Below are 25498 nucleotides of genomic sequence, written 5' to 3'. Positions count from 1 at the left end.
TTTCGGAATCTTTCGTTTGCTGGGGTATCAATATTGGCAAGTGCGGTTAAACAAAAAGTTTGCCCCTTGCAAAACAAATAACTAAATATTAATTAATTTATTACCTATAAATAATAGGCTAAATACTAGACATGTCGAATTTGGCACAATAAATGATTGTCTTCTGATGCCTGGCATCCGTTGGCTCGTTGGGTCGATGACATCCGGAAAATTGCGGGTCACAACTGGATGAGACTAGCCCAGGACCGGGAGAAGTGGCGTACTAGAAGAGAGGCCTATGCTCAGCAGTGGGCGATAAAGGGCTGATATGATGATGATTAACATTAACATGATGAGAATTTGACTTTTAAAAACAACATTTATAGATTTTGGGTATTAAAATTGTATGATGACTACATATTTCCGGTTAAAAATGTGTTTATTTTTTATTTTGGTCGCCGAAAACGCTGTCAGAGATGTAGTGACGTCATCGAAATCGAACTTACTTCATCTCAAAACAATCACTGACATAATGAGCTTTATGCCTCATACTTAAAAGTCAGAAAATGTTGTTTTCGAATATAATGACCAGGGGCCCGTTTCTCGAAAGGTACAAGCCTTGTATTACAAGTGCGCAAACTGTCAAATCGTATGGGTTGTCATGGAAACACACTTATAATACAAGCCTTGTATTACAAGTGCGCGAACTGTCAAATCGTATGGGTTGTCATGGAAACACACTTGTAATACAAGTCTTGTACCTTTCGAGAAACGGGCCCCTGATGCACAGATAATCTATATTAACATTACGTAAAACGCCCTTTTTAATATCCATTATTTTAATTTTAACATTGTAACATTGTGATATTAAATAAAGCCATTCTATGTCTATGTCTAAAAGTATACTTTTAAAATATTTTTCACCACACCAACTGGTAATGGCTTACTTTGCTATTCGAAAACAGATAGCAAAATTGCATTTTATCCACAAGAGAGCAAAGTAATTTCATACAAATTTTAACTTGATGTCTTAAGCTGGCTGGTAGAATTTAATAAATGATGATTTTGAATCATAAAATATTAAATAGATTGATGGATTTGATTTAGTTTGATATTTATAGTCAGTATTTTGTTCGTGTTGGTGGCAAAGTTTGTTTAACCTTCGCTTGCTCGGGTATCAATATTGATACGTGCGGTTAAACAACAACCTTTCCCCCTTGTAAAACAAATAATTATTGCTGTTTTTAGGTCATAATAAAACATGGTAATATTTTATTTCGGTTAATTGGACAGTACTTAATCATATAAGACAGACTAAAAAAGGGCCTATTAGAATGTAAATGCATTGAGTTTATTACTAAGATTAATTTTAATATGAATCAGTTGTGTCCACCAGATACCATTGCCATCTCTCTATTCGAATTCCCCCAACCTTGTGGTGTCCCAGTCCCATTGATAAGACGGATGGCGCGAAAGTTTCCATTATTATTTGACAGACTCAAGTTACGTCCATTTGTTGATTCGACTTAAGGGAAATTGGAGCAAGAATTAGGACAAATACATTTATTTTGTACCTACTGAAATGTTTTCGCTCTTCTTATCTGCTGTTTTGGTTGTTTGTGCTCCACTGTTAAGTCACTTTCATGTGTAATTCATATTCACATTCTTTATTTGTATTAATCATACATTGTCATGGTTGCATAAATTCATAGTGGGCATACCAACAATATAAGCGTATGTCAGACTTGAAATAATAATATGATGAATAGAGTATGTATACTTACCGTTTGGATAAATTCGGCTCTGAAACATGTATTTGTTTCGTGTGGTGATGTTATAATAATTTCACCACCCCCTTTTTTCCCGTGTGTATCATAGAAATCGACAGTAGGTCACGGGTTCCATTGCATTATAGTGTGGGCGATGGGCTAGCAGCTTTTTTAGCTGCAATATAAACGTAAAACATAAACTTAGACATATTTTTTATTAAAAACAAGTATTGCATATATATTTACAATTTGACAATTTTGGTTTACTTTCAATCCCATAGGTAATAGCTATAACGCCACCCTAAGGGGATTGAGAATTGAGGGAAGGCATGGATAAATTCGCAAACATCCAGCAGGCCTCCGTGGCGCAGTTGGGAACGTGATGGCCCCGGCAATGGCAGAAGTCGCAGGTTCGAGTCCTGCCGGAGGTGTAAATTTTTCCATTTTACCTTTAATTTAAAAATATGTAATAGCTATGAGTCATCTTTAACACCACAGCATCTTTAACAGATGAGTTTTTGTAGCGTCATTCACAAGGTATGTGCGCCAACAGAGATCGGAGGTACGGCGCATCTTTTCCTATGTCTGTAAAGTCCGATGGCAGCATGGCACTTCCGGCCACAGAGATCGCAAGTGAAACGCGATTGAGATTGTTTAATTTAAAATAAGTTTTTTTGGAAAAATATCATTTTTTGAACAAGCTTTTTTTCTTTCAACAGTCATCTGCTGCTTTCCGAGGCGTTTCTAAAAACCCCTTACTCGATGGGGATGCGACGTTTCATAACAGAGTTCCTATGACCACCCTTCTGCCCCATCAGACCAGCTCCATGGTACCATAAAATTGCATTGTCATGTGATTTACATAATGTGTGCAAAATTTCAGATCAATCAGAAATCGGGAAGTAGGTCAAATTTAGCTTCTACGTTTTGACCCAAACTAACATAGGTACTAACAAGGCAAGTCAAATAAAAGCTTGTAAAAAAAACATTCCTGAGATCTCTCTCTTCATCTCTCTATATATGTTTCTGTTCTGTGTGTGTTTGTGTCTGTATGAATATGACTATGTGTGTATGTCTCTCTTCTGTGGCTGCTCGTCTTAATAAAACCGTGTCAATCCATCTTACTATCGACCCTCGTATAAATCAGTCCGACCGATATTAAGGGAGCAAGCGAGTAAAGTATTTTTCCCCTCACTAGCTCGGAAACACGTGTTTTGTCCTTTAATACCAGCGGGTAAAAACGCATTTTATCCACTAGTGGGTAAAGTAATTTGACCTTGAATAAAGTCAAATTAACTGCTTTAAAATTGATAAAAGTAGGTGAATCTATAGTAATAAAGATGATTTACCACCTGTGGAACATCTGGAAGCAGTGATAAACGCATTTTTTGCGTTGTAGTTTCCTCGCTGTAATGAGGGGAAAAGTTTTGTGTTACACTCGGGTGGAAATGTATTTTACTTCTCGTGTGTTAAAAAACTCGCAAGTTCAGGATTCTATTTTCGAACCACTCGCTTCGCTCGTGGTTCAACTATAGCATCCGTTCACTTGCTCGTTTTTCAATTCCACACTCGGCGTTAAAATACAACTTTGCCCCCTTGTATAACAAATAACTAAGGTAATGGCGCCTATTAACGTGGTACTTAAGGAAGATTTCAAAAGATACCAAAAAATTAAGGGTATCAAAGCTCATTAACGACCACAAATATTTTTTTTATGGAAGAGTATTTATTGAACTATTAGTTTTGAAGAGTTTTAGGATCATTTTAGTTTATTATATGTCATAAAATGATTATTGAAGCCAACATACCTAAATTTTCTATTACCGTGGTAATGAACAGGCTGCAGTTCTATTAACGCGAATTGAGATTTCATTACCGAGGGTATGAATGACAGTGTTTTTCTGCCATCGGTAAATAGAAACCCATCTCAAAATTCGGAGCTTAATACCGACGGTTGAATATACAAATTATGACAAATACATATACCTATACTATCCTCCTTTATGAATACCCACAGAAGACTCAGTTTCACCTAAGAAATCTGTACTTACGGTACACTAAATGTCATATTTTGATACAAGACTAATATGTCGCTCGGTAATAGATACTTCTATAGGAACCCATTACCGACCCAAACAAATATTGCATGGATCGGTAATAGATTCTTATATATTCTATTACCGAGGGTTATCTGATCGTACCATCGGTAATAGGCATAAATTGGAGTATTATAAAATCTAATTCCGACCCATAAAAACAAAGTCATACAGATGTATTTTCATTACAAATCAAAATAAAATATTGCAACCTTATATTAAAACCAAGTTTACATAACTGGTAAGTAAGCATCAGACTTTATGTCAATGTTTAAAAAAATTGACAAATTAACGGTTTTCATAGAAACTACGAAATCAGTCATGAAGTTTTTGCTAAAAATTAAGGTTTTGTTGAATAATTTTCATACCGCGTAAATAGTTCTTTGATAGCGTGAATAGATCAAGATTGAAACAACTGTAAGACATTATATAACTGATCACATATACTTAAAATAAAGCAAAAAGAACTAATATCACTACTTTAACTATTACTGTGGTATACCACAGTAATAGAATCTACTCACGAAATGGCGCCTTTCACCGCTGTCTTTTAATTTCCACTTTAAACACATTTCCAGGCTAAACAATACGTAAAAAGTACTCAGAAGTCATGTAGAAAACTATAAACAATAATTTGAAATGCATAACTTTCACCTGTTTGCCATAATTATTACGTAAACTACTAAATGATATTGGAGTTCACTTAGGTTTAGCGTCACACGTCAGTATGACACAACCTCTTCTCGCGGTCCCGTGGCAAAAACTGTCAAATAGCGAGCGTCTTCTTTCATTCACACTCTCTATCGCCTATATGTGCGTTAGTCAACTAAACAGGCTTCCTTTGTGTGAGTAACTTTTTTTAAGAAATTGGTCGGTTTGCCTATAAAATGTGTATTTGCAAATGCGGCGGTAATGGACGTCGATTTCGATACCCGCGTTGATAGCCGCCGTTACCTTATATTACCCTTGTGCGCGAACGCTTACGAAACTTACTTGCTCTAAATATGCCAGAATAAACGAGATTTATATAATATACGTTACGCATCATCATCATTGTTGGCCTGCAAGTCTATAACAGACTATTCAAGCAGTCTGGGGCAACAACGTTTTTCGTGGCTGTGTAAGCCTATACGGGAGCTTTTCTTCTCAGCAGGCCCCGTACCCGAATGGCATTTCTACGACGCGATACGAAAACGACACGCCGCGAAAGGTAGTCTTTCTCTGTCGCACCAACACGCAAGAGCGATAGAGATAGATAGCTACGAAAGAGATATTATCGTGAGCGTTTGTGCGTTCGGCTATGCACACAGGATTGCACCTGTCAGTAAGTAAGAACATAGATGCGGGTTATTTGTATAGGCATAGTTAAGTGACATCTAGCGACAATCACGCGTCAATCACGGGTCAAATAGCGTGAATTATCAGTACCACTACTCGATAGTAGGTGGAAACTGTGTCTCGTCTGCCAAAAAAATAATATTAGAACAGTTTACAACTTATATTACAAGCAGGAGGAATTGAAAACAGAATACTGATTAATACAATTGTAATATTAGCTAAAAATTGGTGAGCATTAGACTTTTCGTTCGTCGCGACATCTATTAACAAGTTGCAGTACTGATAATTTACGCTAGTTGACGCGTGATTGACGCGTGATTGTCGCTAGATGTCACTTAACTATGCCTATACAAATAACCCGCATTTACTGAATGTATGGAGTTAAAACTCTTCCCTTACTCATTCCTCTATAGTAAGAAGAATAAAGCATTTTTTAAAGTCACAAATGGCAAAATACTTAAATTTCAAAGCTGCAAAGAGTTGTTTAAATTAAATAAAACCGGCCAAGAGCGTGTCGGGCCACGCTCAGTGTAGGGTTCCGTAGTTTTCCGTATTTTTCTCAAAAACTACTGAACCTATCAAGTTCAAAACAATTTTTCTAGAACGTCTTTATAAAGTTCTACTTTTGTGATTTTTTTCATAATTTTTAAACATAATATGGTTCAAAAGTTAGAGGGGGGGACGCACTTTTTTTTCCTTTAGGAGCGATTATTTCCGAAAATATTAAATATTATCAAAAAACGATCTGACTAAACCCTTATTCATTTTTAAATACCTATCCAACAATATATCACACGTTGGGGTTGGAATAAAAAAAAATATCAACCCCCACTTTATATGTATGGGGGGTACCCTAATAAAACATTTTTTCCATTTTTTATTTTTGCACTTTGTGGCGTGATTGATATATATATTGGTACCAAATTTCAGCTTTCTAGTGCTAACGGTTACTGATATTATCCGCGGACGGACGGACAGGCAGACATGGCGAAACTATAAGGGTTCCTAGTTGACTACGGAACCCTAAAAAGTGCCTTTTAACATGAAATCAGAATGTTAAGAGAATGGAAATGGAAAACGAAGGCGGGCAAAAGTTGGCAGAGGGCGAGGTAAGCATGCTTTTTCTTTTATTTGTTCGATTGAGAGCTTAGTTGGCAAGGTTTTCTTATTGTTCAGATAAAATCAAGCATACTTTAGGCACTTTTGTCGGTTTATGGCATACATAAACAAATTGTTATACCCCTCTTTTTTTTTGTCGTGTCAAAGATGTTTTACTGTCGTGTTGAAGATGAAAGGCTCTCGCTAGGAATACGGGCGACCATTCACCTTGATGCTGTGGTACATTACTCTTTACCCCCTTTGTTGGCGATTGGCTGGTGCGCGACCTCCTTAATAGTTTAAAATTATGTCACTTTCAAAAACTGTCCTCATGTTATGAAATATGATTGATTTGTCTTCAGTCTGCCTTCTGTCACGAAAGTATAAATAAGCTTATGTTTGTTTACCAATATCAATAATTAAAATTAGTGCTTTTATTACGTGTTTTCATCATTATACGTCAGTCATTACAGTCCACAACCCCGCTATCTATCACCCTTATTCATAAACGTTCACTAAAGTTACCAAGCCGTTTGTCCCTTTCCGACGTATTAGTACAAGTATTAGTGTGATAGAAAGGGTCTAATTCGATCATAAATATAACACTTTAAGTTCTCGCGCTTTGTACACATATTTAAAGTCACATACAGGTCGAACGCGATTAATTAACATTATTTTACCTTTTTTCCCAGGGTTTCGGCCAGGTTGCACTGGCCGTGGTCGCGGAAGAAACGTTGGGAAAAAAGGTAAAAAAAATGTTAATTAATCGCGTTCGCTAAAGCAACTGGTAAAACTTAAGGCTCTCGTACTTCAAAAACTGATGACAAATGTGCATTTTATCCAGAAGAGTGCCAAGTAATTGAATACATAACTTGATACCCAGCGTCCCTAGCCAAATGCACAAACGGTCACGAAACTAAATGCTCGTAGATATCTATCTCTATCGCTCTCGCGTATTGGTGCGACAGAGCCAGACTATCTTTCGCGGCGTTTCGTTTTTGTTTCGCATCGTAGAAATGCCATTCAGGTACGGGGCCGGGCTAGAGCTGGTTAGTAGAATAGACATTTAAATGATGAGATTTAATTAAATTGATGAACCTGACTTTTCTACAGGATGTCATAACAGTCATAATACGGTTTAAAGGTAATCACAGCTCCAAAATGACCTAATATACAGGTTGGTCCAAACCTTGACGTCAAGATTTTGTTTTAGATTCCTCACATATATCAGAATATTTACAAAGCCCAGTTTTAAGGAAAAAATCAAAAATTCGTAACTCAAAACTAGAAAAAATCGGCCAATATAATACATGGGGTATATTCTGATAGCCAATGATATAAAGAATCTAAAACAAAATTTTGACGTCAGAGTCAATCCGCGTCAAGAGTAACATGAGTCACGATTTTATGGCATGTTCCATTTATTCACGACGCAAGTTCAAGTGATAATCTATCTCTAAATAAGTGTTACTTTCCAGATATAATTATGCATAGATCCTTTCATTTGCAGCTGTAGTTCAAAATGTTCAAATAAACACTCAATGAAGACTCACGTTACTTTCACTTTACTTTAATACCCGCCGCGGTCCTGGGTTTGAATCGAAAAATGCCCTTACCGGGGTAAGGGCATTTATTTGTGTGATGAGCAACAGATCTGATATTTGTTCCTGAGTCATGGATGTTTTCTATGTATATAAGTATGTATCTATCTATTTAAGTATGTAGGTATATCGTTGCTTAGCACCCATAATACAAGCTTTGCTTAGTTTGGGGCTAAGTTGATCTGTGTTAAGGTGTCCCCAATATTTTTTTTGGGCCACTCTTTCTATCAGAATAGGCCTCTATAGTAGGAAACCAAACCCCAATCAGTACATCTTAAGCTCGTAAGTTGATTTATCTTCTGAAGGACCTCAGAACCGGTTTGTAACCAATTAGTGATGAAAACAATTAGTTGGACTAATTGGGATTTATTGGACAGTACCCGCTTGTTAATAATAGGGGGGTTTTCGGTGAAAACACAAAATGACATCTCAAAATATTATAATAATAATGCATCTTGATGTTTAATACAATTAAATTTTTTTTTTGTTCGACATCTATTTTTTTTATTAATTATTGAATTTGTTTGTTTTTTGAGAGTATTTTCTATTTTTAAAATGTTATATTATATTGTAACCCAATTATTTAACTTTAACTTTGACATGTAAAATTTTTAATTTTATGAACAAATGAATATAAATATGAATGAATACGCCCTTTACTTATACAGTCAACCAATTGTAACCCTAGTCCACAGTAGAACTATGTCACAGTGACGTTATAAATCAGATTGTAAGAAATCTCTGACTGCTTGTCATTTTGACATGATTGTAGAGTGGCCTAGGGTTCCTATTGGTTGACTGTACGTATCACTCATAACCATTAGTATATTTATTTTGTACCTAAGTATACGTAAAAATTACATTATAACTGTATTCAAAGAACCACCATCCATTACCATCATCCAGAACCATCTCTCTCGCTGTATCGTAATCCTGCAAAAGGATTCATATAGAAGGTGCAAGCACAAATTGCTCACCCTTAGAGTTGGTCAAAGGCGCCTAGCCTTCAGAGATAACATACACTAGAGAAATTTCGACGGGTACCTCGGCGGTCGGGGTGGTGTAACGGTTTTAGCACGTCAGCCGCGTTAGCTGGAGACCCGGGTTCGATTCCCGGCTTCGCCACCAGTGGGCTTGATCGCTTTTTCTTTAGTGTATGGTATCTATTTCAGTTTGTATTCAAAGAAGTTTGACAATCTAGGGAAATATTATGTTATGAATTCAGAGATCGGAAAAATTTGCGTCATTGCTCGCAATAATGTGGACATGTCTCCAAAATTAATCAAATAATTAATCATTTAATTAATTTCTTACTTGACATATAATTTGATTCCTAGTCAATAAATACAAAAGTTTGTTAAAGTGTAGATTTATTAAACTAGTTCGTCTAGTTCTCTAGATACAAAACCTCCGTGGATTCACTTTTTCTTAATATATATATATATATTTTATTTTATTTTTTTTAAATATATATATATATATTATATATATATATTTTGACATTGATAGTATTCAAATTACAGTCGTATTTGTCGTACCTAAATTACGTACGTACCTTACATAAACGGCAGCAAAATTAAATAATGGCATTTTCTTTACTGGTGAGTACCTAATATCGCCATATAATACGACCTGAAAATGGTACGTATGCGTATTTACCTATACTATTTATATTGATGTAAATTCAAACAACTATGCAGATACTAAATCCCGATTTTGAGGTTACCGCCCACAACTTAGAACAGAAAATAACTCTGAATTATACTGGAATAATAATATTCCTATAAAAGTACTTAAGTTTGCCCCATTAACATCAGTGGATTGCGAGCGGAGTTTTTCAGCACTAAAATTTGGAAAAAATACTGATTATTTCTTTAATAAATCTATACTTTAACAAATTTTTGCATTTATTGACTATGAATCAAATTATATGTCAAGTAAGAAATTAATTAAATGATTAATTATTTGATTAATTTTGGAGACATGTCCACATTATTGCGAGCAATGACGCAAATTTTTCCGATCTCTGGTTATGATATTTTATTAGAATCTAAACCGATATTTCTGGGGTGAAATCTTTGTTAAGGCCATTTATGTGGTCTGCTAAGCCGCGGTCCCGGGTTCGAATCCCGGTAAGGGCATTTATTTTTGTGATGAGCACAGATATTTGATCCCGAGTCATGGATGTTTTTTGTGTATAAAAGTATTTGCATTATGTATATCGTTGTCTGGGTACCCACAACACAAGCCTCCTTGAGCTTACCGTGGGACTCGGTCAATCTGTGTAAGAACGTCCTTATAATATTTATTTATTTATGTGGTGAGCACAGAATAGATATTAGTTCTGAATATATATAAAACTTTTACCTGGTTATGAATATGGGTCACAAATAGCATTCCACATACGACGCATGACTAGGTACAATATTGTTTTCACCACAGAAACTGGTAAATACACTTTGCTATTCGAAAACAGATAGCAAAATTGCATTTTATCCACAAGAGTGCAAAGTACCTAATTTCATACAAATTTTAACTTGATGTCCTAAGCTGACTGGTAGAATTTATCTATAAATGATGATTTTGGAATCATAAATATTACATATATTGATGGATTTGATTTAGTTTGATCTTTTATAGTCAGTATTTTGGTCGTGTTGGTGTGGTGAAAAATGTTGTCTTTTACTCGGTGGCAAATTTTGTTTAACCTTCGTGCCTTGAAACCCTCGCAACGCTCATGATTCTACATTCTGAACCACTCGCTACGCTCACGGCTCAATATTGGAATATTTGGAATCTTTTGCTTGCTCGAGTATCAATTTTGGCACGTGCGGTTAAACAAAAACTTTGCCCCCTTGTAAAACAAAGAACTATTTTTTTTTACGAACTTGTCTATAGATATTATAACAATGGCTCAAAAAACCCTAAATAATTAGATATATAATTTACTCCTCACTTCTCTCAAAGTTCAGTGAAATGTAAAAAAATATCTCTTCACATATTTATTTTCTCGTTTCTTGCGTACATATTATAGTATTTGTAAACAATTAAAAATAACAAATCAGGCTTTCAATTTTTTTCCTCTTGACCTTTTGCCAGAAATAATTCAAAACATCAATTGTTATTGAGCAATCAAAAAGGTATTCTTAAACCACCTCCTTGTTTCAATTGTTAATCTATAAACACACATTGTTAGTGAATGTTTTGAGATACCGAGATAATTTATAAAGGTAATGAAAGTAACGTATCTGGTTCATTTATCACTAACTGCCTCGATCGAACACAGCCCAGTTAGTGAGAGTAAATCTGTTTAATTAATCATTACGCTTAATAATGTTTGTATACACAATTCAAAACGAAGTTCAAAAGAACAATAAGTGAAGGTGCAACTGAAAAACAAAAGAAAAGGACTTGGTACAACAGCTGAAAACAAAAAACTGGTCTTTTAAAAGAAACGAAAGACGTGCACGGCTGAGTAGTTTATTTATTCAAGAAAATGACACTCGAGCGATATTTACAAATACTTTTTGTGCTTCAAGTAGCTTTCGCCCGAGAAGAAAACGACTGCAGCATCGTGTATGATGACAACAAAAATTGTTTACTGAAGGAGTTACTAATGATGATCGATCACAGCGCCAACCAACTGGCGGTGGATAAAAAGAAAAACGCCCTGTACTTCAGCCTCGACAGCGGCCGAGGGAAATACAGCCCTGCCGTCCTCGATATAGATACCAAAAGGATCAGACTACTCGACGGCGTTAAAGATGCTCTTGCTGTGGCCGTGGACGAAGAAACTGGTGATGTCTATTTCGGAGGAAGCAAAGGAATCTACAAGTTCTCAGGGATAAACAGGAAAGTGCAAAGGTTACATTTGCAACAAGTTGTGCGGTGGCTAGTTTTAAGAGGATACATCTATTACATCCAACTGGCAGATTCACGGGCGTATGTCTACAAACTGTATAACGTCAAACGCTTTCGTCAAGTTCAAAACGTGACGATGAATCAATTCGTTTTCGATGCGGAACGAAACGTGTTTTTTATAAATGGGACGGGACTTTTCAGAGTTTCTAGATACCATAACTTAGTGAGACTTGTAAGAAGATCTCCTAAATTCTATGGTATGACGACTAATAATGACGGACAAGTTTATGTGAGTACTAACGAGGCTATTTACTACATCACAGGAGGAGTGAAGTTGCGTAAATATGCTGATGTATCGGGCGTCGTGGCGATGACTTTTGACAGACATAATAACATAATATATTCGGACTCTCGTCGGTTAGTTCGACTTTTGCCAATGTCGAATAAAAACGGCGTTAAAACTGCAAATGTTAATAATATTCTTCTGGTGAAGTGACATTTATTGTGTTAAATAATGTGTTAAATTGTTAAAATACTATATGTATTATTTTATTAAAATGTGTTAGTTGATGAGCGCTTTCATTTTCAAACTAGCCCTATTACGGTAAGTAGGTAGATAAAATTAAAGGTAGTGTAATATTTTATTGAGTGGTCAGTTTTTTCAATAACAAAATATGTGACGAAGGCGCCTATTTAATGTTTTTCATGATATTAAAATGAATACTCAAAATATCTAATTTAAAATAATTTACACTAAATATAACGAATGCTGTATTTTCTATATTATATGAGACTCCTAAAATATTCACTAGTTGAAATCTTTGTTAAGGCCATTTATGTGGTCTGCTAAGCCGCGGTCCCGGGTTCGAATCCCGGTAAGGGCATTTATTTTTGTGATGAGCACAGATATTTGATCCCGAGTCATGGATGTTTTTTGTGTATAAAAGTATTTGCATTATGTATATCGTTGTCTGGGTACCCACAACACAAGCCTCCTTGAGCTTACCGTGGGACTCGGTCAATCTGTGTAAGAACGTCCTAAAATATTCAATATTCAATCTATTTAATATTTTAGCCGCCGTTCCATGACCGATGCTGCTTCGGTACTCATTAAACATATATATAATATTTGGGAAAATTCTTGTGATGCAATTGGCATATTTTGTGATCTTTCAAAAGCCTTTGATTGTGTGGATCATGGAACGCTCATTTTGAAATTAGAACATTATGGTTTGTCTATAAATGCCCTAAACTTTATGTCTTCTTACCTTAGCAATAGAACACAAACAGTAGTTGTTAACAAAACTCGCTCTAGCGGGACTGTTGTCCAATTAGGAGTGCCACAAGGCTCAATTTTAGGTCCATTCCTGTTTTTGGTTTATATAAATGATTTGCCATGTATAGTAAAAAACTTTTGTGAAATAGTACTTTTTGCTGATGATACATCACTGCTTTTTAATGTTGACCGAAAATCTACGGATTACAATGTAATTAATAGCACGTTAGCTGATGTACTGCAGTGGTTTACTGTCAACAATTTACTTCTTAATTCTAAGAAAACCAAATGTATTCGATTCTCTCTGCCGAATGTTAAACCAATCGATACAAAAATACTCTTGAATGATGAATGCTTAGAGATGGTAGATACAACACTGTTCCTTGGCTTAACATTGGACAAAAATCTACAATGGAGTCCTCATATAAGGAAACTAGCAAGCAAATTAAGCTCAGCCGCATACGCCGTTAGGAGAATCAGGCAACTGACTAATGTTGAGACAGCTCGCCTAGTGTATCATAGTTATTTTCACAGTGTAATGTCATACGGTATTCTGGTTTGGGGCAAAGCAGCTGACATACAGACTATCTTTGTATTACAAAAGAGAGCCATTCGTTCTATTTACAACTTAGGAACACGTGAATCAGTAAGAGAACTCTTCTAAGAAATTAATATCTTAACTGTAGCTTCCCAATACATTTATGATAGTATAATTTATGTTGTTAAGAATTTAGACTGTTTCACTAAGAATTCTGATATCCATAATTATAACACTAGAAACAAAAATAAGCTTGCCATAAAGAAGTTTCGTGTCCGTAAAGTACAGAAGTCATTTGTTGGACAATGCATTCATTTTTATAATAAGTTACCTGACACTGCTTTGAGATTACCCCTCCCAGCTCTTAAGAACTACTTAAAAAAATCATTGATGTTAAAGGCTTATTACAGAGTCGAGGACTATTTGACAGACAAACATGCATGGCCCGAACCAGAAACTACAAAAAACGAATAGCAATTAAAATAATTGTATTATGTATAGAGGACACAGTTCAGATAAGAAAGCACATCAAATATTTTATATTTTATGTTGTGTAGGTAAATTACATATTTAATGATATTGAGATTCATATTATCTTTTTCTTCTGTGACAATTTGATATGTTTTCTCTGAAGAAGAACGACGTATTATTAAGCAATAATATAATTTATTGAAATTAATTGCCATAGAGTACCTAGTCTGTTCATATTCTTTGATGAATACTTTTGCATGTTAAATTGTATCTTGTTATTTAATGCATGTTAGTTATAAGATGTAATGTTTTGAAAAGAAGTTGCCCGCCGAGTTTCTTGCCGGTCCCATAGTGGATACCCCCCTCCCAACTGAGGGGGGACTGAAATCTTCTCGAGGCTGAGGCGTAGGGTTAGAGCCGGCGTAGCTTTATTTGACGTTCATATGCGCATTGTAATATGCCTACTTGAAAAATAAATATTTCATTTTCATTTTCATTTTCATTAGTAAAATATATACACCGTGTTTTTTGGGTTGGGTTCATCATCAGGAACCATCCTGTATATAGCTTTTTGTTAAATTCGAAAAAAACTTTTTTTTTCGTTTCCATACGTGATAAATGGATTAATTAGTGTGATCCTTTATCATAACATTATTAAAGTCATTGTCAAGTGGTTGACGGCTCCTTTCAAAAGAAATAACATTAGGAAGTGGTAATGGGTGCCACACACGTGTTCAGTAATTTTTTTATAAATCGATAACCGTAAGAGTTAAGAGGCAAGTTTCTTAGAGAAATTGATTGTATTTGAACTAAAGATTCTTCCCTTAAAGTTAACGGTATTCAATAACAACAGGGTGTATTTTATCTTGTAGTTCAAATGATCATGCATAGTTTTATCTTGCAGTCAACAAAGTATAAAATAAAACTTGAAAAATATTGAAAATAGTCTGGGTATTGTGAATGAAATCGCTTCGCATAATGAGGTCGGTGGCGACAGCAGGACAATAAGCGGAATTTCCAATAAGACACTCCGAGATAAATGAACATACATACATACATACATACAATCACGCCTGTATCCCATAAAGGGGCAGGCAGAGCACATGAAACTACCCAAGTTTCAGTGCTAATCTTGGCAATTAAGAGCTTTTTTTAATACTACGTCGGTGGCAAACATGCATATACGGTCCGCCTGATGGAAAGCGGTCACCGTAACCTATGGACGCCTGCAACTCAAGGAGTGTCATATGTACGTTGCCAACCCATTATGTATAAACTTGTACACTCAGCAAAAAGGAGTCTACAAGTTCCAAGGAGGGTTCGGGTTTTGCCGACCACTCAAAGGACAGTAGTAGACGGAACAAATTAGTTCCGTACGTAGGTCCTTCCGTCACCAGCACACACTTGAAAACGGCAATATTTTAATGAATTATTTTTGAAGTCGATTTTCTTCTTTTTGGAAAATTTTTCTATCACATCGTCAAAAAAGTACTTACAGTATAAAAATTTAAATCGTGGTTTAAAGTTGCAGATTAAATTGCTCCACGATGAGGCCCGTAGCATGCCGTTGCAGACAATAAGTAGAATTTCCAATAAGACGCTCCTAGACGCTCAATGAAATCTAAGCCAAGTTACCAACAGTTAGCTAGTGATAGCAAATTTGAAACTAGTCACTGACTTACTAATGAATTTCATAATTCTAAGTTACCTAGACTTCCTGAAGTCATTAGAAAGCTAACGAATAGAAGTTATAAATAATTAGACACGGTTTGTACCTAGGGTATCACACAGGACACGTGCGAATGACGAAGTCTAGTTGCAGAGGTCCACTGAGAGAAACTTACATTGTGAATTAAACAAGTTCGTCTTGTTGCGTAAATAAAGTATTTTAGTAAACGGAATAAATCACAATGTTGATGATACAAGTCGAATTTGTTCGAACAACAAGGTCAAACTTGTTAAAAGATATTTGATGGCTGATTCACAGCCAAACATATGTTTAAAACGATATGAGTCATGTTTTATAAAATCGACTTGTTGATTCAAATAGAATGAAACTTGTAGAATGAACTAGTTACACTTAATAAAATCTAACTTGTTGTTTGAACCAAAGAGCACGTAGGTGTTATTTTAACCAAAAAACTTGTTGAACGAACATGAAAATTGTTTGCTTTTTCTCTCAGTGTCGAGTCACTCGTGTTGTCTTAGTATGAAACCTGCCTTTCGGCTCGTTTCATAAAACAACACTCCTATTTTAATGCATCTCATTATGCAGCAGTCACATAAATAACTAGTATGCTACTGTACAATGGGCTGTAAACGTGTATGAAGAATTTGTCAATGAATTCATTCATAATTTCTCCACACAATTTTGCAAATTACTGTACATAGTTAGTTTACTTTATTTTATTATTTTATTTTTATTTTATTTGTTAGTAAAACTTACAGCTAAATAAGGCTTATAACATAAAAACAATGAGCCAATAACAATTAAGTTTTAGTAATTAGTAGTCGTTTCATAAAATAATACTCATGTTTTAATACCTCTTATTATGCACCAGTTACATAAATAACTATAACCAAGGTATTGCGGATGAAATCGTGGAAACTGACAGCACGCTGCTGTAGGACAATAAGCGGAATTTCTAATAAGGCACTCCGGAACTCTCAATGAAATGTAAGCGTTCTTACAAGAACTTAAGGCTTTTACACATTGATTAGTGATTAGTGCAGGTGAGAAGTGCAAGTGTTAGTGATTAGTAAAATCAATGTGTAAGCTAATGGTCAGTGGTAGTTTCGTTGTACTAAATACTTGTACTGTATTTTTTTATACTACGTCGGTGGCATACGATCCGCCTAATGGAAAGCGGTCATCGTAACCTATAGAGGCCTGCAACTCAAAGGGTGTCACGTGCTCGTTGCCAACCCAATAGAAACTTGTACGGTCGGTCGGTCAATGTAAGTCGAACAAAAGTTGATAGTCACTCCCGCGTAAATAAAATAGACGCGATGACAGGGCGAACAAGTTATGTTATTATGAACATGAATAATCGCTCGTTTTCTTTTATTTACTCGGGAACGGGACTGTAAGAGACGACTATCTATTGTTCGTTTCTAACGTTGGTAGCTCATCTCTTACTCACTTTCAGTGTGACCAGTGCCTAATTAAGTAATCATTGATCACCTGTCATGCACTATGTTGAATTGTTACTAATCACTTATCACTTGCTCCTTCAGAAAGTGTAAACAAGCCTTTAGCGAGCGACAGTAAGGCAAATCAAATAAATTTAATTATTGCGGCAATTTAATTTTCACCAATTATAATCAATTTGACACGACGACAAGATTTAATAAACATCAGTTATGATTTTGACACAGCAATATAAACATTTCTTAAAGCCGCACTCTAGTGACTGACAGCTCACGGGCCATGCCTGTCTGCTTCTTCACTCCTCAATAACACGCAGACATCATCATCATCATATCAGCCCTTTATAGCTGCTGAGCACTCTCTTTTAGTACGCCACTTGTCCCGGTCCTGAGCTAGTCTCAACCAGTTGTGACCCCCCATTTTTCCGGATGAGCCCCAACGAGCCAACGCATGCCGGTATTGCTGAGCATACGCCTATGTTCTAGTACGCCACTTCTCCCGGTCCTGAGTTAGACTCATCCACTTGTGACCCCCAAATTTTCCGGATGAGTCCCAACGAGCCAACGGATGCCAAGCCCTTCTTACATCTATCAAGCGGCCACCATTCCGTCAACAGTTTAACATGCACACCTTGCCGCTTCTTTCCGCCATCGCCCTACGCGACAACATTTCCATCGCCATCATTTACGGTTCAGCCACGACATTGGTCTAAGCACGACGACGGTGAGCGGCAGCCATACGTGCGAATGAAAAGTGCCATCGCTGTGTCTCGCTCCAATGTATGGGCCGCCGCTCACCGCTGTCGCGCTTAGACCAATGTCGTGGCTGAGCCATTAGTCCTCAACTGTGCGTTTCTCCAGAAACTTCCTACCCCGCACAGCTAAACTGTAAATGAACCTTTTGTTGAGCAACTAGTAAAATCAAGTTTTCATTTTACCGACGTTTCGTTGACCGCCATAATTATAATTATTTAAATAAATGTGAAATGAAATGGCCTGGTTACGCTTTGACACCAAATTCTGATGACAGCGATATAAAACAATTTAGTTTGTTTACAAATAAAGTTCAGGAGAAACGTAAACTTCTTATTGTTAAATAACAATTGAAAACATAAACACATGTCCAATTGTTTCTTTAGTTCCAGTTAACAGGTGGTTGGATCAATACACCTCGTACGCATGAACGAATATTACAATTATTATTCTATAATTAAATCCAAGTTTCATAAAAACAATGATATTAAAATACGTGAAGATTATTTTAGTTCTCCAAGCAACATCAACACAAGGTGGAAAGTACTGCAACATAATTTCAGCAGATGAGAAGAAGTGTCACTTAAGGGAATCACTGGTGATCATCGACCATAGCGCTAACCAAATAGCAGTGGACAAGAAATCGAACACCTTGTACTTCAGCTTCGATGCCGGCCAAGGAGAATTTAATCCAGCGTTAATTGGCATTGATTCTAAAAAGCTAAAGCTGCTCAAAGGAGTAAAAGACGCTTTTGCTATAGCTACTGATGATAAAACTGGCGACGTGTATTTCGGTGGAAGCAACGGCATTTACAAATATTCTCACTTAACGAGTAAGCTCATGAGATTAGATATAAAACAGTTGGACGTGTGGTGGTTGGTAATACGGAACCACATATATTACATACAGTTCCCAGACTTGAAGGCATACGTGTATAAATGCAAGATGATCAAGCTGCTGGAGCAGCTTTACAACAGTGTAATGAATCAATTTGTCTTCGACGCCGAAAAGAACATCTACTTTATAAACGGTACCGGTCTTTACAGAGTAGGCAGAGATGACACTAAAGTTGTTTTGCTAAGAAGCACACCAAAGTTTTTAGGAATGACTACAAACATTTATGGAACAGTGTACGTGTGCAGCGACAGTGGAATTTACTACATTAGGAAAGATCAGAAGTTGGCTAAATATGTGAGCATCCAAGGTGTGCTGGCGTTGACATTTGACAAAGATAACCACTTGATTTATTCTGATTCTCGGGAGCTGGTTCGTCTCCTGCCTATGGAGAAGAGAATCAAGAAGAACGAGTCTCGAAAGTCTCTTACTGGTGAAGTGAGGAATGTGACAGTTTGCGAAGTTTTCACTATGCTTGTTAGTCCAAAACCTAAGGCGATAGTCGAAGAAGAACACCAATGCTCTAACTCGTTGAACACCTTGTAATGCAATGTTTAGAATAGGTATTTTGATGTATGAAAGTTTTCTTTTGCAAAAGTTTAATGTCATTGTACAACATATCAAAACCGGAGTATTTTTTTTTATATTCAGGAGTTTAATTATATTTTGTACTTTCAGGTATTTAAAATAATGTATACCTACAAATAATTGTACATTTTCGGGTAGTTACAACATTTGTCAGGTAATAAACCAAATACAAAAACCAAGCGGATCTGTTACTAAGCTATCTTTAACTATTTTATTTGATCGTATATCTAATGTTTTAATTGACCCTCAAGTGGTATAAGAAGACCTTATTAGGGTAGATTTTGTTTAAATACCTATTATGCAGACTGTAGTTGATTGTGAGATAAGTTTTTATATTTTTTTACCAATATGAATCAGTAGTAATCTATTAAATTATATTTTCTCAAATCGTGCACCAAATTAACTGTTTCTGTTTAGCCCGATGGTTGACTGGTAGAAAATGCCTCAAGGCGTTAAGTCTATTTGTACTCTTTTTTTGTAAATTTGTGCAATAAAGTTTAAATAAATAAATAATAAATAAATAAATACCTAATATGTCAGTTTATTTTTGTACCAAAAATTAAAAACGGAATGTAGGAAATAAAGCTTTAAAATTTGTTCACTACAATTATGTCACCTTAATTTGTGTTGTTGAAAACTAACAGAAGCATAAAGTGCAAATAGATATGAGTGATGCCAATATAAAAATAAAGGAACCATTTTAAAGTTTTTTTTCTACTCCCGAACTGTCATTCGTCATTTACAGGGTCGTGCACAGATCTTTAAAACCCTACATAAAGGTCTATTCCCCAAAGCCAGCGTCCGCCGGCTTTCCGCGCATGCGCGCAGTATCGAAAAAACCGGCCAAGAGCGTGTCGGGCCACGCTCAGTGTAGGGTTCCGTAGTTTTTCGTATTTTTCTCAAAAACTACTGAACCTATCAAGTTCAAAATAATTTTCCTAGAAAGTCTTTACAAAGTTCTACTTTGGTGATTTTTTTCATATTTTTTAAACATATGGTTCAAAAGTTAGAGGGGGGGGGACGCACCTTTTTTTCCTTTAAGAGCGATTATTTCCGAAACTATTAACATTATAAAAAAATGATTTTAGTAAACTCTTATTCATTTTTAAATACCTATCCAACAATATATCACATGTTGGGGTTGGAATGAAAAAAAATATCAGCCCCCACTTTGCATGTAGGGGGGGTACCCTAATAAAACATTTTTTCCCATTTTTTATTTTTGCACTTTGTTGGCGTGATTGATATACATATTGGTACCAAATTTCAGCTTTCTAGTGCTAACGGTTACTGAGATTATCCGCGGACGGACGGACGGACGGACGGACGGACGGACGGACGGACAGACAGACATGGCGAAACTATAAGGGTTCCTAGTTGACTACGGAACCCTAAAAACTGAAAACGCATTGTTTGGCTCTGTAACCATGGCAACGCCTTATAACGACACTGCGGGCGTGCGCGGGAAGGCTTTGCGCAGCCGAGCTGACAGTGCGAACCTTTGAGTCAAAATACAGGAAACAGTGTGAATTTCACGAAATTTATTCAAGAAAACTATTAAAAACTAAGTGCATGGTCGTAGAAAAAGTATTGTATGCAACGGTGTTTAACTGAGTCAAAAAATACTCGTGGCGTCTCAATAACAATTTTCGGCTTCGCCTCAAATTGTTACTCACGCCACTCGTCTTTTTTGACCTCCTTTAAACGCCTGTTGCATAAAATACTATAATGTACATTCCAGTGGACAGCAGAATCCTTTTACCAAGTAATATGTAAAAGGATTTTACGGCTAGTACATTTTCATTCACATTTTTGTGTAGTTTATAAAAATGCGCATTTAAATTCAATACAAACGTGATAGGAATTATTTATTGGATTAATATTTCAAGCTAGATTTTAAACTAGATGTGTTGATTTAAAAATAATTTGTTAGTTAGGCATGAGTGGGTTTAGGATAAGGGCAAGCAAATGATGAGTGGAATTCATTCCACAATAGAAGCAACATATTCCGGAGCCGGAATCAAAGTAAGTTTTAAAAGTTTAAAAGAAATGCTAAAAAAAACCGTGTGACAATAGGTAAATACAAAAAAGAAAGCTGTAGATCGGAGGTCTCCATTTATAATGATAATTTTATTATTGAAGGGACGAATGGGAATGGTAGGCCCTGGGGATATTGTAGAAAAACTCCGAATTAATGATTCAGAGCTCAACCCTTTGTCCCTTGTCGCATAGAGTAGATGGTGGTACGTATTTTTTATAATTAAAATAAAACGATAAGGTACCAGCACCTCTAAGATGGAGCATCTTTTTTTTGCAGTTTTGTTTATGGTAGGAAGTATTTAACAAACATGGACACATCATATAAAGCTCATTTGCACTTACTTCTTCAGACAACATTTATGTAGTGGGAAAGCTTTCATTTTCAACTAAACTAGTATTCTTCCTTTTACATAGAATTAGTCCAATATTGAATCCAGGAATCGAATTAGTATGTACGCCACCCCAAAGGTGAGTATGCATAAGGAAAGGAATGGAAAGATTTGCGACGTCCGGCGGTGGCTTCCGTAGCTCAATTGGTTAAGAGCGGTCGCCTAGACTGCGGCTAATTCGGGTTCGAGTCCCGCCGGAAGCGGTAAATTTGTCTATTTTTTTCCTTTGATCCTTTGATTAAAAACTTATCGAATATGTCCAATTAGTTATTTTATAATGTATTTACGGGTGCAATAATATAAACGATAAATTTTCTCATAACAATTTTCTCATAATCCATTTTAGCAAGAAAAATATACTTAAATTTTTCTCTCTTTCATCCTAAAGAATCTAGAAAGCAACTCATCGATTAGTAAATCCTTGGTTCGTTTTTATAAAGGCACCGCATATATTTTAGATCGAACCCATTTCGTATACGCAAAGTTTCGTGCGTGACTGGAATGCCTAGTCATTTAACTATTCGGAGCAAGTAAAAGTTATAATGGGGTATCTCAGTATATACATAAACTCACGCCTGTATTCCTAAAAGGCGTAGACAGAGTACAAGAAACTGCTAAATTTTTCAGTGCCACTAACAAGTAAGGAGTTGACAGTATATAAGACCAAAATGTCATATAAACTTTTTTGAATTTCGCTTGGTTTTAGTTATAAATATTAAAGCACTGTATTTAATAAGCAAGGGATACGAAACTTGACCATTCTACACGTCGTGTCTATAGTATTGGTAAGTATACAATAATGATTTCGTGTCATACATTTGATTTGATAAAGTGATGATGATGTCCTCCCAGACGTATCCGTCGACGGCGACACCTGGACAATTCAGGTATTTAATAAGTTCTGACGTGCATGGGCTCGAACGTGACTTGCGAAGCCGAGTTTTGTTTTAAACTTCCGGTCGCAAATCATGCAGTAAAGCTCACCATTTGCGTCATAGGTGTATGTGTAGGAGGGCTTGGGCCGAGATTTACGGATCTGGCGTTTAGCGTCAAGATCTTCGAGGCGTGCACTTTCGAAGTCGTTGAGACCAGTGTTGATCGCAGTTCGCCAGTCCGACCTCTGAGTTGCAAGCTCCTCCCATGATTCACACGATGTACCGATGGCCGACAGGTGGCGCTTTAGGACATCCTTGGACCTCAGATATTGCCCATCAGCCTTGCGTTTACCCGAAGCTAGTTCAGAGTAAAACACAATTTTGGGCAATCTTGATGGTGGCATGCGCACAATGTGTCCACACCAACGCAGTTGACCTTTGACGAGTAGGCATTCCATACCCGTCATACCAGTACGACGCAGAATCTCCGAGTTTGGAACACGATCCTGCCATCTCACTCGAAGAATTGCTCGGAGACACTTTAGGTGGAAGGTGTCGAGACGTTTGATGTCTCCCTTGTACAGACACCAGGTCTCCGAAGCATAAAGCAACACAGGCAGAACTATTGCTTTGTAAACGGCGAGTTTAGTGTGAAGCCTGAGATCGTGTGATTTCCAAACTCGTTGGTTGAGTCCGCCAAAGGCTGCTGCAGCTTTTGCTATCCTGGAGGATATGTCAGACTCGAGGCGATTGTCTCTCCGCAATAGACTCCCAAGGTAACGAAAAGTTCCTTATTTGATAAAGTACTTAGATGCGGTCATCGGAAACGTCAGTCATCGCAACTATTGCTAACAGTATACACGTTGCATCGTCATCTTATTCAGGCTTCTCCGCCAACTTGATTCTTTTTCTTACCACAGAGAAGCAATGACGGCGCCTGAGACTCTGTGTGACCTGACACTGATATTGCGCGCGCGCCTGCTGTGCAGCCTATACAGGGTGGCCCATTCAAATCGGTCAGTATGGGAAAGTCTGAAACTGTAAAACATACGAAGATTTGTTCTTAGGAACCATGTCACCGATTTTGATAGAAAGAAAAACTGCATTCATACAATTAAAAAAAAAAGTGTACCCAGCTGGGGAACCGAACCCGGTTGTTTTGAAAAAATAAACTTACACTATTTCTATTCAGATATCGTTTGTGTAGGTCTTAAGCAGTAAATATCTCTAAGAAACATAATGTCTAAAATGAATAAAATGCATTTTACCCCATTTTACATTTCGAACCCGGTTGTTTTGTGAAAATAAACTTACACTATTTCTATTCAGATATCGTTTGTACACAACATACAATGTCTACATACATAATGTCTAAAATGAATAAAATGCATTTTATTCATTTTAGACATTATGTTTCTTAGAGATATTTACTGCTTAAGACCTACACAAACGATATCTGAATAGAAATAGTGTAAGTTTATTTTTTCAAAACAACCGGGTTCGATTCCCCAGCTGGGTACACTTTTTTTTTAATTGTATGAATGCAGTTTTTCTTTTTATCAAAATCGGTGACATGGTTCCTAAGAACAAATCTTCGTATGTCTTATAGTTTCAGACTTTCCCATACTGACAGATTTGAATGGGCCACCCTGTATATCTAGCTGTGTGAGACCCATAATACAAGCCATCTTGAGCGTAGCCGTGGGACAGTCAATCTGTTTAAGAATGCATATATATACCTTCTGGTCCCACTTAATATTAAAAAAAAAAGAAACCATTTACTCGAGAAGAAGACAAATACACATACATAGAGAATATCTATGACTCTTCTGCTTATCTGTGCTCATCACACAAACAAGTGCCCTTGATATCAAATAACCTTTACGATTCGGTAAAGTTATTATCTTTCAATGTAAGTAGCAGACAAACTAATTTCATACCTTTTGACGACCGGTCTGGCGCAGTCGGTAGTGACCCTGCATGCTACGCCGCGGTCCCGGGTTCGAATCCCGGTAAGGGCATTTGTTTGTGTGATGAGCACAGATATTTGTTCCTAAGTCATGGATGTTTTCTATGTATATAAGTATTTATATATTATATATATCGTTGTCTGAGTACCCACAACACAAGCCTTCTTGAGCTTACCGTGGGCCTCAGTCAATCTGTGTAAGAATGTCCTATAATATTTATTTATTTATTTATTATTTATTTATACCTTATACGTGCTAATACGTATGTGTGTATGTAACTGTAATAGACTAGGCTTAAGTCACGCAGAGTGATCGCCCGGGTTCGAACGCACTGACCCACTTGTCGGCATCCAATTATACGGCCCGTCGTAAATAACGTCGCGGGTAATATCGTACGACACCCACGAAGCTCATATACCCTGTATGTCGATGGATTTACTAGATATTACATTGGTAAACATTGGTAACCTAGTGGTAAAGTAGTCAACCTCTAGCGGCCCACCATACAAACAATTTGCCAATCAAATTTGAAAACAGGGCTGAATTTCTTTTGTTTGAAAACCGAACAAATCAAAACAAAAGCAACTCAATTGCATTTAACGTAGATTCAAATTTCATCGTAGGTATTTTGTCCTAGTATTAGGACATTGGAACCACAGGAGGTTAAGCTGAATTATTGCTGCATGTATTGAAACAAAGGTATATAAGAGATGCAGATATTTGCCTCTCACTCTTACCCATACTTGCATTTCAAAACTTGCAGCAATAACTTGCAGGTAAATTCACCTCTAGATTATCCAGGAGACGAATG

General features: G+C 36.5%; 1 protein-coding gene across 1 annotated transcript; it reads left to right on the top strand.

Annotated features, from left to right (window-relative positions):
- The first annotated feature begins 18411 nt into the window (after positions 1-18411).
- LOC125231391 (ommochrome-binding protein-like) lies at positions 18412-19371 on the top strand. Its single transcript, XM_048136835.1, has one exon. It carries the CDS (start codon positions 18412-18414, stop codon positions 19369-19371), a length of 960 nt encoding a protein of 319 aa, XP_047992792.1.
- Positions 19372-25498: the final 6127 nt, after the last annotated feature.

This window comes from Leguminivora glycinivorella, chromosome 11 (assembly GCF_023078275.1).
Source record: "Leguminivora glycinivorella isolate SPB_JAAS2020 chromosome 11, LegGlyc_1.1, whole genome shotgun sequence".
NCBI classification, from domain to species: domain Eukaryota; kingdom Metazoa; phylum Arthropoda; class Insecta; order Lepidoptera; family Tortricidae; genus Leguminivora; species Leguminivora glycinivorella.
Note: the sequence above shows the minus strand (reverse complement) of the source record. Positions and strands in the feature narration are given on the sequence as shown.